The sequence below is a fragment of the Amblyraja radiata genome, chromosome 3 (assembly GCF_010909765.2).
Source record: "Amblyraja radiata isolate CabotCenter1 chromosome 3, sAmbRad1.1.pri, whole genome shotgun sequence".
Classification (NCBI taxonomy): Eukaryota; Metazoa; Chordata; class Chondrichthyes; order Rajiformes; family Rajidae; genus Amblyraja; species Amblyraja radiata.
The window spans coordinates 20,894,478-20,909,482 of NC_045958.1; the positions used below are offsets into that span (position 1 = coordinate 20,894,478).

Here is a 15,005-nt window from a genome sequence, read left to right on the forward strand (position 1 = left end):
TCCTCTCCACACCTCTTTGATGTTGTTGTACTGCAGTTTCTTCTCCAGCTTCCTTTTATAGTCCCCTTTTGCCTACTTCATACTCCTTTTCAAGTGGTGCTGTACCCTCTTGATTTTTTCCCGATCACCAACCTTGAAAGCCTCCTTTTTCTCGTTTAGGAGGCTCTTGATGTTGCTTGTAATCCAAGGTTTGTTATTGGGAAAGCAACAAACAGTTCTTACTGGCACAACAACATCCCTACAGAAGTTGATGTAGTCCGTTATGCATCCAGCCATCCTGTCGATGTCCATACAGCTGTTTAATTCCTGTGGCTCCATCAGTATGTCCCAGTCTGTGCATTGAAAGCAGGCCCTCAGTGATTCACTGGCCTCTGGTGTCCACTTTCTGAAAGACCAGGTGGTTGTAGGCTGTCTCAGTTGTACAGGGCCCTGGTGAGACCACACCTGGAGTATTGTATGCAATTTTGGTCTCCTAATTTGAGGAAGGGCATTATTGCTATTGAGGGAGTGCAGCGTAGGTTCGCCAGGTTAATTGACGGATGGCAGGACTGACATATGCTGAAAGAATGGGTTGACTGGGCTTATATTCACTGGAATTTTGAGGGATGAATGGAGATCATATAGAAGCATACAATTCTTAAAAGATTGGGCAGGCTAGATGCAAGAAAAATGTTCCTGATGTCGGGGGAGTGCAGAACCAGGGATCACAGTTTAAAAATAAGGGGTAGGCTATTTAGGACTGAGATGAAGAAAAACCTTTCCACCCAGAGAGTTGTAAATCTGTGGACTTCTTTGCCACAGAAGGCAGTGGAGGCCAATTCACTGGATGTTTTCAAGAGAGAGTTAGATATAGCTCTTTGGGCCAGAGGAATTAAGGGATATGGGGAAAACGCAGGAACGGGGTACTGATTTTAGATGATCAGCCATGATCATATTGAATGGCGGTGCTGGCTCGAAGGGCCGAATGGCCTACTCCTGCACCTATTTTTCTAAGTTTCATAGTCATACAGCACATAAACAGACCATGGTGACCATTTGGTACATATCTGTACTAATCCCATTTACCAGTATTTGATCTACAGACTTCTATTTGTTGGCGATTCAAGTGCTCGTCTAGATACTTATAAAGTGAATGACCTTACTTGCCCACATCATTTACTCAGGCAGTGTGTTTTAATCTATTTTCCAGGATGTATCTCCAATTAACGTTCACAAGCTGATCAGCACAGCAAGGCTTGGGATGGGATATCCCAGCACAGCACCTAAAGCAGCAATCTTCCAACAGTAATTGTCCATGCAATCATGCAGAGTAGATATGCGGTACTCTAGGATAAATGCCCTGGAACGGTGAATGACCCAGGATATTGCAAATGATCGTCTAGATATATCCCACTTCTTCGTCTTCACTGCTACACTGAAGAAGATCTAGATATATTCCACTCACAGGACAAAGCATTACTGAAGGGTTCTTGTAACAATTTTTCTCCCTTTGAATATGTTTGCTTTAAGATTGTTACTTTACAGGGTCTATAAAAACATTGAATGCATCTCATATTTAGCTTGGGCAGCTTACAGCCCAGTGGTATGAATAGTGATTTCTCGCACCAGGTAGCCCCGGCATTCCCTCTCTATCCCTCCTCCCCCACCCAAGTCGCACAAGCTTTTCATTTAGACCCAACAAACAGCCCGTTTCCTTATCATTGTTACTTTTTTGCATATCTTTTATTCATTATTCTTTATCTCTCTACATCATCGTCTCTATCGCTTGTTTCCCTTGTCCCTGACCAGTCAGAAGAAGGGTCTCGACCCAAAACGTCACTCATTCCTTCTCACCAGAGGTGCTGCCTGTCGTGCTGAGTTATTCCAGCTTTTGTTTCTATCTTCCAATTGATGTAAAGATTCAGTGTAGCAGATCTGCTTAACCATATAACCATATAACAATTACAGCACGGACACAGGCCATCTCGACCCTTCTAGTCCGTGCCGAACACCTATTCTCCCCTAGTCCCATATACCTGCGCTCAGACCATAACCCTCCATTCCTTTCCCGTCCATATAACTATCCAATTTATTTTTAAATGATAAAAACGAACCTGCCTCCACCACCTTCACTGGAAGCTCATTCCACAGCTACCACTCTCTGAGTAAAGAAGTTCCCCCTCATGTTACCCCTAAACTTCTGTCCCTTAATTCTCAAGTCAAATCTTACAAATCTATTAAGAGAAATAATGCCTTGTTTTCATCTTACCATTGTCTCTGATGCTATCTGCAGCTTCTGAGGCCCGGTCACTAATATTCTTCGCAATTTTGTCCAGCTGAGCCTCATGCTTGTGAAAGAAAGGGCGGATAAAACGCTTGTAGAGCATCTGTGAGCCGTTGCTTGAGGTGGGAGACATGCACCAAACCAGGAACGCACACTAAATATCAGACAATGAGATAGTCAGTAACTTGAGATATTTCATTAGTCTATAGTGCTGTTGCATTACAATGAACTTTTATATCAACTATCACTTAAATTATCTTCTAGGATATCTTAATAGAATTATTTGCTGCAAACGTTGCACATGTTCACTATTGTCACTTCTACAATTGACTATCTTCATAGGATGTGAGTTTTGTTTTTAAACATTAGAAAAGTCAGGTCTTACCTTTGGCCTAAATGATACTGCAAATCAGAAAGACAAAATCCCCATCAACTCATTGTAAAACATGCATTGCTGCAAGCTTTTGGGGATTGCGAGAGAGTAATGAAAGAAGGCAACAAATGAATAAAAAGGATGAAATATTAGCAAACAGGAGGTAGGGAGAAAGGTAATGGAAAGGTCAGAAGAGAAATGTGAGTTATTTGAGCAGTGAGCCACCATGTATACTGAGCAGGAAAGGGAGGGCAATAGCAGAGACTTTGTTCTGAGCTTAACATTAATTCTTGAACATGCAAAATCAGGAATGATTCTCTCTATACCAGGACTCAACTTACTTTTCATTGTGGGACAAGTACTAGCCTTTAAAGTAGACCGGTTTTCACTTCTGCTTATCATTCAATCTCTTTTGTATATTCCATCAGTAGGTCATAAATGATAGGAGCAGAATTAGGCCATTCGGCCCATCGTCTACTCCGCCATTCATGGCTGATCAACCGATCCCTTCTAACTCCATTCTCCTTCTCCCCATAACCCCTGACACTAATCAGGAAAATCAGTATAACCCTGCAGTAATCAATCTCTTTAGTATGTCTGTGGGGGCATAAATCCATTTAGAGCAATGTATCCCTTTAAAGCAAATGCCTAATGTTGACTGGAACATGTCTGCTGATGAAGCTCAACGCTGCATTAAAAATCACAAATTCGCAGTACTGTCCAATACTGAAGTATATAGTGGAAGTATGTTTACAAAGGCTGTACAGTGCTCGAGAACACCTTAGAACATGTACTAGTACTATACTTTTGCAAATCGTTTTATCCCTCAAATTCAATTGGCACGAGAGATAAATGGTTTATTTTATAATGCTTATCCACATTTTGCAATAGAAGGTTACATTGTTTGGCAATTCCTTTGCAGCAACGCATCTTACAGTTCCCACTATAATCAGGAATGGCTCAACACTTGGCTAATCTAAGTTAAAAGGGGTTACAAGTTGTGACTAGCTCAACTAAATGACACATCTCCTATCCTAGTTCTGCACTGTTACCAATTCTGAGTTTAAAACATCAAACACTTTTATACCACTACACTGTTGAATTTTACAAATGAATTAAGAATTAGGCTTTTGCAGTTGTTCCTTATAAGAACAGGAATGCAGAACATAAAATGTTATTTAGATCACCCTTTTTTCAAAATTACTTCCTTTTTACTAGCTACAAAACTAAATTATATCAACATTTGTTTTTAGGTTCTTTGTTTTATCTGGTTTCCCTCAAGAGTACATGCTCTAAATGCAACTAAAGGAAATGGAGACTTCACTTATTTGGATAAAAAGAATGTAATTTTTGAAAAAAAATATACATACCACACCTTATTTAATAATGTGCAATCCCATACATCAATAAATAATGCATACAAATGTTTCTACAGAAATAATCTTGGACAATGTTGGAGGAAGGATATGCAGTGAAAATGTCTAAAATGGTGTTATATTCTGAAAGTGCAGGATCCTTCAGATGACAAAAACGAGGAAGGGGAGTAATGTCAAAATGGAAAAAAAACATTAATTCCATGTCTGAACAGTTTAGGATTATGACACATTTCAAAACATCAGGGACAGAAAGACAAAAAATATATATCCCTGGTAACTTATGGTAAGCGTGTAACGGCTTCTGAAATTCAGTTCCATGAATTCAGCAGAACTGGGGGGGGGGGGGGGGGGAGGAAATATCCTCAATCATCCCCAATCCCAAGGGATTGCCTGAGGAAGAGCATCAGAAGAGGATGAGTCTAGACTGCAGAAGGCACTGGGATCTACTCATGACAAGACCAATAGTTTCTGTATTAGTGTGTGCTTGTCGCACCTCCATTCACTTAATGTGGCTGGATTATCAACAAGTGTGAGGATTTGTAGACACAGGTCATCTTTTCCCTCCTCAGGATCCATGAAAGGTCATCATCTTGAAATGTTTGCTCCATTTCTTGCCCCACTAACGCTGCTTGACATGCAGAATATTTCTAGCATTCTCCAAAGTTTTGGCATCTCCAGTATTTTGCCTTTGGATTACAATGGGAGTTTAGATCTCAAATGTCAAGAGTTTCACTTTGTGGTTATTGATACTATTTTTGCTTTGGAAATTAATTCTAATTTAGAAAAACTTAGCAGTTTAGTGGCTATTTACATTAGATTCTGGTGCAGCTGGGGAAACACTTCTGTGGTTATAGATTGAGCAATGCTCTGTACATGTAATCAATGCGATTCAAAATGTCTTGTGCAATTGGGGACATTAATTGGAGATAATTTTCTGATGTTTTGATTGCATGATAAATCCTGTTCTTTGCAATATTAGAGCCCAATCGCAATGAGGTGAGTTTTATGTTGAGTTGGAAAAACTGCAGGACAGTCAAGAGAGAGACAGAGACAGAGACAGGTACAGACAGAGAGAGACAGAGAGAGTAGAGCATCTTCTTCCTTGACCATGAGATCAGTATGACGGTGTGGAACACGACACCAGTGGTGGAGGAAATGATGGAATCCATTATTAAAAGGTGCAGTAGCAGATCATTTGGGAGAAACAGCAACAGGATAAAAACAAGTCAGCATGGATTTACAAATTATGGTCCCATAGCAAATAAAAAAAAACACAGAAAGTGACTAAATACATAAGATGTAGATTCCTGTTATCTCCATCGCTCAAAATGTGGCATTTCACTTGAATATGGAATAAGCAGCACATTTTTTTAAAAGCATCTGTCCACCTTCCTCTTTAAAAATATGCCCTCTGAAAAAAACTCAAATTAGTCACAACAGTTGGAATGCAGCCATCGTATAACTACCAAGAGCATTCAATTCCTGATACTATTCTCTTTTAATGTTTATCCAGAACGTGAATGATCAGATCAGATCAGAATGCTTTATTGTCATTGCATGTGTCACAAACAACGAGATTACTGTGTCTCTCCATTTAAAAGAACTTCAAACATTCACATACTCATACTTTTTACACTCCCTCCCTCCCCAAACCCACCCATGGATTCACATTTACATAAATTAACACTGTCTCCCACCCCCCCTCCTTCCCCATAACCCGCTCCCGAGACAGAGTTCAGTTCCAAGATTGCTGATGGGTAAAAGCTGTTCTTGAGTCTGGCAGTGCGTGACTTCAGCGACCTGTACCTTTTTCCTGAGGGCAGCAGTGTGAAAAGGTGGTGACAAGGATGTGTAATGTCTTTCACAATATTACAGGTCCTGCTGCGGCATCTGGAGTGGTAAATGTCCTCCAGAGGAGCAGGGGGAGTCCAATGATACCCTGGGCAGTTTATATCACCCTCTGGAGAGCTGCTCTGTCAGCTGCTGAACAGTTCCCAAACCAGGCAGTTATGCAGTAAGTCAGTATGCTTTCTACCGAACAGCGGTAGAAAGACTCCAGCAGTTTAGCAGACAGATGGGCCTTCCTCAGTGTTCTGAGGAAGTAAAGTCTCTGTTGCGCCTTTTTTACAACTACAGCAGAGTTCACAGACCATTTAAGATCCTCACTGATGTTGATCCCCAGAAATTAAAAACTAGGCACCCTCTCCACCTCCTCGCCCCCTATCTCCCCCTATCTCCAGTATGAACAAGTATGCAGTTATCACTATTTACTGAAAGTAGATGCTACCCTCTTAACAATTAAACAGAATGGCTGCAAACTAGTGCTGATAATGAGATACATTAGCTGACCTACCTCACTGAAGTGACCACTGGATATTATGGATTAAGGTTTAGCAGAAATCTAAGACTGAAACAGAGTATGTACTTGTGCAGTTTGCAGATATATGAGGAAGACAAGCAACATTAGAAATGTGAAGATGATGTAATGCCACAGCTGGAAAGGAAAGAGAAATGAAAGATTTCTTCATTGGGAAGAGGTTCATATGCAACTGCAAAAAAAAATAATCATAGAATGTCATGGCACGGGTATTGTGGGCCAAAGGGCCTGTTCCTGTGCTGCACTGTTCTAAGCTACAACTTTTCTTCCATTAACCTCAAATACATTTTAAATCTGTAGACAAGCATTGACTAATGCTAACAATACCTCTTGAATATTTGCTATTTTACTTGCTCTCTATTTTTTTTGCACATATTACAATAATAATCCAATAATAAATACAATAATAGTACAATCATTTTTACTCACCTTCAGTATGTAATAGAACGGAAACCAGGAAAAAAGTATGTCAGAGAAGAATTCAGCTACACTGAAGATACCATAAACTACCCAGTACATCAGCCATATTGTGTCATCATCCTTATCAGGGCTTTCAATGGCCTTGATCCTGCAGGAAAGAAAAGCAAAATAATCAATGGTTAATTGTCAGTTTCAGATACTCCAAGATCTTAATAGAGAATTTAATACAGATAAATGTGAGGTGTTGCATTTTGGGACGTCTAACAAGAGCAGGACCTACACAGTGAATGGTAGGCCTCTGGGGACTGTTGTAGAGCAGAGGGATCTAGGAGTGCTTGGTTCCTTGAAGGTCGAGTCGCAGGTAGATAAGGTGGTCAAAAAGGCTTTTGGCACATTGGCCTTCATCAGCCAGGGTATTGAGTATAGAAGTTGGGAGGTCATGTTGCAGTTGTATAAGACGTTGGTGAGGCCACATTTAGAGTATTGTGTTCAGTTCTGGGCATCATGTTATAGGAAAGATATTGTCAAGCTTGACAAGGTTCAGAAAAATTTACGAGGTTGTTGCCAGGACTAGAGGGTCTGGGCTATAAGGAGATGTTGAGTAGACTGCGACTCTAATGGATGATGGGTGATATTATAGAGGTGTATAAAATCATGAGAGGAATAGATCGGGTAGATGCACAGAATCTCTTGCCCAGAGTAAGGGAATCGGGGACCAGAGGACATAGGTTCAAGGTGAAGGGGAAAAGATTTAATAGGAATCTGAGGGGTAACGTTTTCACACATAGGGTGGTGGTGGTTGTATGACAAGCTGCCAGAGGAGATAGTTGAGGCTGGGACTATCCCAATGTTTAAGAAACAGTTAGACAGGTACATGGATAGGACTGGTTTGGAGGGATATGGACAAAGCGCAGACACGTGGGATTAGTGTAGCTGGGACATTGTTGGCCGGTGTACTGATTGTTAATGAGGAAGAGGTATTTCTGCCAATTTGAACAGACTGTGGATAAGGAAGTCGAGGATCCAATTCCTGCTTATCTCTAAAATAGAAATGGTTTGGCGAGATGGGAACACAATTAATATTTGCAGTGGTGGTGTAAAACCAAAGCAAGAGGCCAGTTCATTGGCTATATTTAAGAGGGAGTTAGATGTGGCCTGTGTGGCTAAAGGGATCAGGGGGTATGGAGAGAAGGCAGGTACGGGATACTGAGTTGGATGATCAGCCATGATCATATTGAATGCTGGTGCAGGCTCGAAGGGCCGAATGGCCTACTCCTGCACCTATTTTCTATGTTTCTATGTTATTAGTTATAGTTGGAATGCTGTGTATAACTTTAAAATTGATAGAAACAATAAGGAAATGGGCGGATGGAGATGATGGAGAAAGGAAACCAGCCCCTAGAGGCATTACGCCAGTGACAATCTCCGTATAACCCGGCGTGTATAGAGGAAGAACAGGCTGCTGTCCCATCAGGTGCTGAGGCTCTGTTTCTACCTCTGGCATCTCGGGTGGATCAGTCCACCGGTAAAGCAGCCACAACTCTTCCGGCAAGTCTAGCGGAAGCAGATAGTATCACTGACAGGGGACCTGATGTACGATTAAGAAGATAATCTTTTGAAGCCTGCTTCAAAAGATCCACCATTGCACCAGTGCCAAAGAATGCCTCTCCAGCTTGCTTGAATGGCTACTGACCGGTGGCGCTCACCTCGGTAGTCATGAAATGCTTCAAGAGGCTGATCAAGAACTATATCTGCTCCTTACTCCCTCGCACCCTGGACCCGCTGCAATTCGCCTACCGTCCGAACAGATCCACGGATGATGCGGTCTCCCAGGTTCTGCACACCACTCTCTCTCACCTCGACAGCCAGAAGAGGGGCTATGTGAGGATGCTGTTCATTCATTTCAGTTCAGCTTTCAACACCATAGTCCCCACCAGACTTGCCGAGAAGTTGCTGGAACTGGGGCTGAAAACTCCCCTGTGTGCCTGGGTCCTGGACTTTCTAACCGCCAGGACCCAGGTGGTTAAGATGGGGAGACATACATCGACCACCCTCACCCGGAACACAGGATTCCCCCTGTATCTGCACTCCCTGTACACACAACTCCATCATCAAGTTTGCTGATGACACTGTGGTGGTGGGCCTGATCTCCGATAACAATGAGAAGGCCTACCGGGAGGAGGTGGCTGACCTGGCACTCTGGTGTCAGAACAACAGCCTCCTCTTGAATGTCACAAAAACTAAGGAGCTGATTGTGGACTTTAGAAGGGCTCAACATCTGAGGATGTACACGCTACTTGAGATATTTGGGACTATTGTGTATAGGGTGAGCAGCTTTAAATACCTGGGAGTCCACATCACAGAGGATCTGACATGGACAACACACACTGGTGATAAAGGCAAGGCAGCGCCTTTACCTCCTCAGGCAGCTGAGGAAATTCAGAGTCTCTCTGAGGATCCTTCAGTGCTTCTATGCTGGGGCTGTAGAAAACATCTTGTCCGGTAACATCTCGATCTGGTTTGGGAACAGCTCTGCCCAGGACAGGAAGGCTCTGCAGAGAGTAGTGCGTTCGGTCAAAGGAAATAGGAGGATGGCATTGATAGGATTGTTATGCTGGATGTGGCATAGATCCAATGGTTTTCTCCTAATGACCACATAGATCCATCTAGACCCTCTCCCCAGTGCCCTGCAAATTCTCCCCTTTTAAAGACTGCAATAGACAGGGAACACTTGATTCAGGAACAGCTGCTTTTTCCCCCATTGTTATCAGACTATTGAATGGTTCTCCCACAAAACTAGAGTGCAGTTCTGATCTTCCAACCAACCAGACCTTTTCTCTGTAACTGTAATACTATAATGCTTCAACACTATATTCTGCACCCTGGTATTTTTCCCTTTTCTCTGCCCATCATATGTATGGCTTGATTGTACTCGTGCAGTTTGAGTTGATTGAATAGCATGCAAACAAAACTATTCAGTGTATCTCGGTACACCTGACCGTAAAAAAATACTAATGCTCTCCTGATCTTTATCACAAAGAACCAACAAGGTTCTCCTTCATTCTATTTAGGTTCTAGGCTACATTTCTTTTCAGCTCCAATGAGAACACCACCAGCCTCTCTAGACCATGCAAAAAACCACATCCTGAAAGGAAATCAAAGTGTTACATTTTGAGGAAATGAACATTGTAAGACCTTTAGACGTGCTTAGTATTAAAATGCTAAGCTACTTAAGAGGAGCTGTGACATTAATAAGAAGGCTGCTCCCTCCCTCTCTTGCTGTTTGGTTGGATTGATTCAGTACACATGCTTCCTTATGAGTTTCTGGAGAAACTGTAAGAAATGATAATTTATCCAAGATGCAAGAATAAATAAGGACATGTGGGCAGGATTAATTTCAAACTAATCCATTAGTTTTTCATCCCTGGTTATTGGAACTTACTGCTCTTCGTCCTCCACTCTCAAAGAACAATGTAACCTTTCATCTTCATACCTATAAAGCATTTTCCTAATATTCATGCACACCTAAATAAGTAAATGAACCAAACAATTATTTGATCCAGGGGTCTGCAGATCAAGCAAATGAACAGTCCTCTCATCAGCTAGAGTATAGCCCTGACCTTCCATCTACCTCATTGGAGACCTTTGAGCTATCTTTAATCAGACTTTATCTTGCACTAAATGTTGTACCTTTTATCCTTTATCTGTGCACTGTAGACAGCTTGATTATATTTGAAGTTAAATCTTGTCTTTGACTAGATAGCATGCAAACAAAAGCTTTTCACTGTACCTCAATGCACAAAACCAAATCCCGTAGGGCTTCATAAAGGTAAATACTGATGGCACCAGAGCTTGGCGATTATGTGCACTTTTCAGAAAAGGATCTTCCATCTACTATCATCAGATACAATCACTCTACTATTTTTAATCTTTTCAACCTGCAAGCATAGCTCCATTTCTCTGATCGGTCCTTCCATAAGCTCAGTACTATGCATCTCACTTCTTCTCATTGCGGACATTAGTCTGTGTCTATGGAACTGACACACTACAATGTTGAGAACTAGATTCAGCATGCTGTATCTTGCACTTTCCTCTATTGTACTTGAGTTTGACTCGACTGTGTTTATGTATAGCTCCAGCCGCAGGTCTGGTGGACAGTAATATCGGGAGCCCTGCTGGGAGACCGCTTTTCGGGGCTTCCGCAACGGCGACTTCTCCCGCCCGAGTCGCGGGGTCGAGGAGTACCTGGAGCGGGGCCTGACATCGCCTGGCGTGGCTTCAACGGCTGCGGGACTTTGCTAGTACCAGCCGGGGGCTCCAACACCAAGACCCGGAGCAGGGCCTTGCATCACCCGGCGCGGCGTTAATGGCCGCGGGACAATTACCATCGCTCTCCGGGGGCTTTGACTCTGACATCGGGAGGGGAATGGGGAGTGCAGGGGAGAGATACGTTTTTTTGCCTTCCATCACAGCGAGGAGGAGATGCGCTGTGATGGATGTCTGTGTAAATTGTGTTGTGTCTTGGGTCTTTTTTTCTTGTTTGTATGACTGCCGACACAACATTTCACTTGAGCCTCTATGAGGTTCAAGTGACAAATAAATTGTATTGTGTAAATAGCATGCAAAAAAAAGCTTTTCACTGTACAAGTGGCAATTCTAGTTCTAATATTAAGGTCCATTTTTGCAAATTTGACAGATGAATTTGCAAACATGGTCAAGGGGTCCCCAAACAGTGGAAAGATAACACAGAATTACAAATTTAAATTAACAAACATTTACAAGTCAAAACAAGTAACTGCCGGCGGGACATCAACTGCCTCAACTTTTCCACTCCCCATAGTTACTCTAACCTCTTCCCCCCCCCCTGACTCTGCAGCAACCACAACTTGATAACCAAACCCGCCGACAAGGGAGGTGCCGTGGTAGTCTGGCGCGCTGACTTCTACCAGGCTGAGGCCAGGTGACAACTCTCAGATACCTCCTCCTACCTATCCTTGGACCATGACGCAACAGGCGAGCACCAGACCTTAATATCACACACCATTTATGATTTAATTACTTCCGGCTCCAACCTTATTGTTTCCTGTCCCCGCACGGCCCGATTTTATCTTCGCCCCAAAATCCATAAACAGAACTGTCCTGGCAGACCCATTGTTTCTGCTTGTTAATGTCACACCAAATTAATTTCCACATATCTCGACTCCATCCTATCCCCCCTGGTCCAATCCCTTCCTATCTATGTCCAAGACACCTCACACGCTCTTCGTCTCTTCAATGACTTCCGTTTTCCAGGCTCCCACTCCCTCATCTTTACCATGGATATCCAGTCACTCTACACCTCCATCCCCCATCAGGAAGGTCTTAAAGCACTCCATTTCTTCCTCGACCGTAGAACCAGTCAAATTCCATCTACTAATACTCTCCTCCGCCTAGCAGAGCTAGTCCTTAGCCTCAACAACGTCTCCTCGACTCCTCCTACTTCCTCCGAATCCAAGGCGTAGCTATGGGCACTCGCCTAGACCCCAGCTAGGCCTGCCTCTTTGTAGGGTACGTCGACCAATCACTGTTCTAGGCGTACACTGGCCCTATCCCCGAACTCTACCTCTGCTACATTGACGATTGCATCAGTGCTGCCTCCTGCACCCATGCAGAACTCACTGACTTCATCAACTTTGCGACTAATTTCCATCCTGCACTCAAATTCACTTGGACCATCTCCGACATCTCTCTACCGTTTCTGGATCTCACTGTCTCCATCACAGGAGACAGACTATTGACCGACATCTATTATAAACCCACTGATTCCCATAGCTATCTAGACTACACCCTGCTTCCTGTAAAGACTCTATCCCCTAATTCCAATTCCTCTGTCTACGAGCATCTGCATCCAGGATGAGGTTTTCCATACTAGGTCATCGGAGATGTCCTCATTCTTTAGGAAACGGGGGTTCTCCTCTTCCATTATAGGTGAGGCTCTCACTAGGGTCTCCTCGATATTATGCAGCTCTGCCTTTGCTCCCCCTCCCCCAATTCGTAACAAGGACCGAGTCCCCCTTGTCCTCACCTTCCATGCCATCAGCCGTCGCATACAGCATATAATCCTCCAACATTTTCGCCACCTCCAACGGGATCCCACTACTGGCCACATCTTCCCATCTCCACCCCTTTGTGCTTCCTCAGAGACTGTTCCCTACGCAACTCCCTGATCAACTCGTCCCTTCCCCTGCAACCACAGGAGATGCAACACCTGTCCCTTTACCTCCCGCTCGACTCCATCCAAGGACCCCGACAGTCTTTCCAGGTGAGGCAGAGGTTCACTTGCACCTCCTCCAACCTCATCTACAGTACCCGCTGTTCCAGGTGTCAACTCCTGTACATCGGCGAGACCAAGCGCAGGCTCACCAATCGTTTCGCTGAACACCTCCACTCAGTCCGCCTTAACCTACCTGATCTCCCGGTTGCTCAGCACTTTAGCTCCTCTCCCATTCCCAATCTGGCCTTTCTGTCCTGGACCTCCTCCATTGCCAGTGTGAGGCCCAGCGTAAATTGGAGGACAGCACCTCATATTTCCCTTGGGTAGCTTTCACCCCAGCGGTATGAACATTGACTTCTCTAGCTTAAAATAGCCCTTGCTTTCCCTCTCTCTCCACCCCCTCCCCCTCCCCCTCCACAGTTCTACTGTCTCCGACCACATTCTATCTCTGTCCCGCCCACTCCCCTGACATCAGCCTAAAGAAGGGTCTCAACCCGAAACGTCACCCATTCTCTCCAGGGATGCTGCCTGTCCCGCTGAGTTACTCCAGCATTTTGTGCCTGTCTTCGATTTAAACCAGCATCTGAAGTTCTTTCCTACACATAGAATTTTCAAATACATCCTGAGAAAAAGTTGGGATATCAGAAAACCACCCTCTGTTAGCAGTGATTTCCAGACCATAATAATAACTTTCCCAAATTGATATCAGAAACCACCTTATTTATGTCTGGTATACATATTACTGCAGTAAGAAACAATTTCTCACCCTTTAATGTAACAAAATGGGTCTTGGCAAATTTTTCTTCTGACAAAATATTTTCACCCCTAACATCCAATATTGAAATCAATTTTCCATCCTGTCTATATTGGAGTAGTTTATGAATAGATTAAAATTATGAAAATGTGTTTAAAGAACGGTCACAAAATACACTATGATGATTTAGGTATCTAATACACGAAGAAAGATAACAACTCAGGATTATTGACTGTCAAGCAGAAAATAAGGTGCTGTAGCTTTGAAAATTCCAATCTTTCTGCAATTAGAGGAACTTTGTTTAACAAAGATCCTCTAATTGCAGAAAGATTGGAATTTCCACCGTACTAGAGTCAGGGTTGACGTATTTTCTGAATTCAATTTTTGGATGCACATATTATGCAGTTCAAATTAAAATGCTTCAGGAATAAACATTGAGATAGGCTGTAAAAGACTTAAAGATACAACTTATCAACCTTTCATTAGTAGGTTGCGATTTGCAGAATGCATCACACCTCAACTTGTTTGACATTTCCAAAGGCCTAAAGGAAAGTGCACGGATTTATTTCAGGCAGCCCTCATTATTCCATTCAACGTTATCAGTTAATGAGTTGTAGGCGGCGATGATATACATTATCACACTGTCTGACACATCAAAGTCAATTCAATATGAAAATTAAATCTTTCAAATATGATTGGAACATAAATGACAGATTTACTCAAAATAAAGACAGGCCAAATTTCTGTTAAAAAGTGCACAAAATGGAAGATAGTTGCATGTAAATTATATGCATTGAATCAATCTTAAATCATTGTATAACAGTTTAACGCCTAGATTGAATGACAAGGGAATTACCCAATCATCTTCATTCTGGATGAAAGAGACATTAAAACTATCTGTAGCTTTTAAAATGTCTGCAACAAATTTATTATGATGTATACGGTCAGACAAGACATATGATGGGCACATTAAGATTGTTAGCAGGTCTGCTTCTTTGTTTTCTACTTGGTCAAAAATTGTTTTTAAAAAACCTTTCATGAAAAAACTGAAATTTTGTTATAATTTTTATTACCTCGTGTCCAATTTTTTGAACGGAGATCAAATTAAAGTAATAAAATTGTGGAACCCTCGGGCATTCAATATGGTGATTCTGGGTCTATTTGCAGAAATGCTTTAACTACCTATTGG

General features: G+C 42.6%; 1 protein-coding gene across 1 annotated transcript in view; it reads right to left on the reverse strand.

Annotated features, from left to right (window-relative positions):
- The window catches only part of reep5 (receptor accessory protein 5), a 34,334-nt gene that overhangs the window by 3,187 nt on the left and 16,142 nt on the right, over window positions 1–15,005 (reverse strand). Inside the window, exons 3-4 of the mRNA XM_033017436.1 lie at window positions 6,819–6,957; window positions 2,249–2,417 (exon numbers count right to left, since the gene is read on the reverse strand). Coding sequence (XP_032873327.1) covers window positions 2,249–2,417; window positions 6,819–6,957 — 308 coding nt within the window. The remainder of the gene's footprint in view (window positions 1–2,248; window positions 2,418–6,818; window positions 6,958–15,005) is intronic.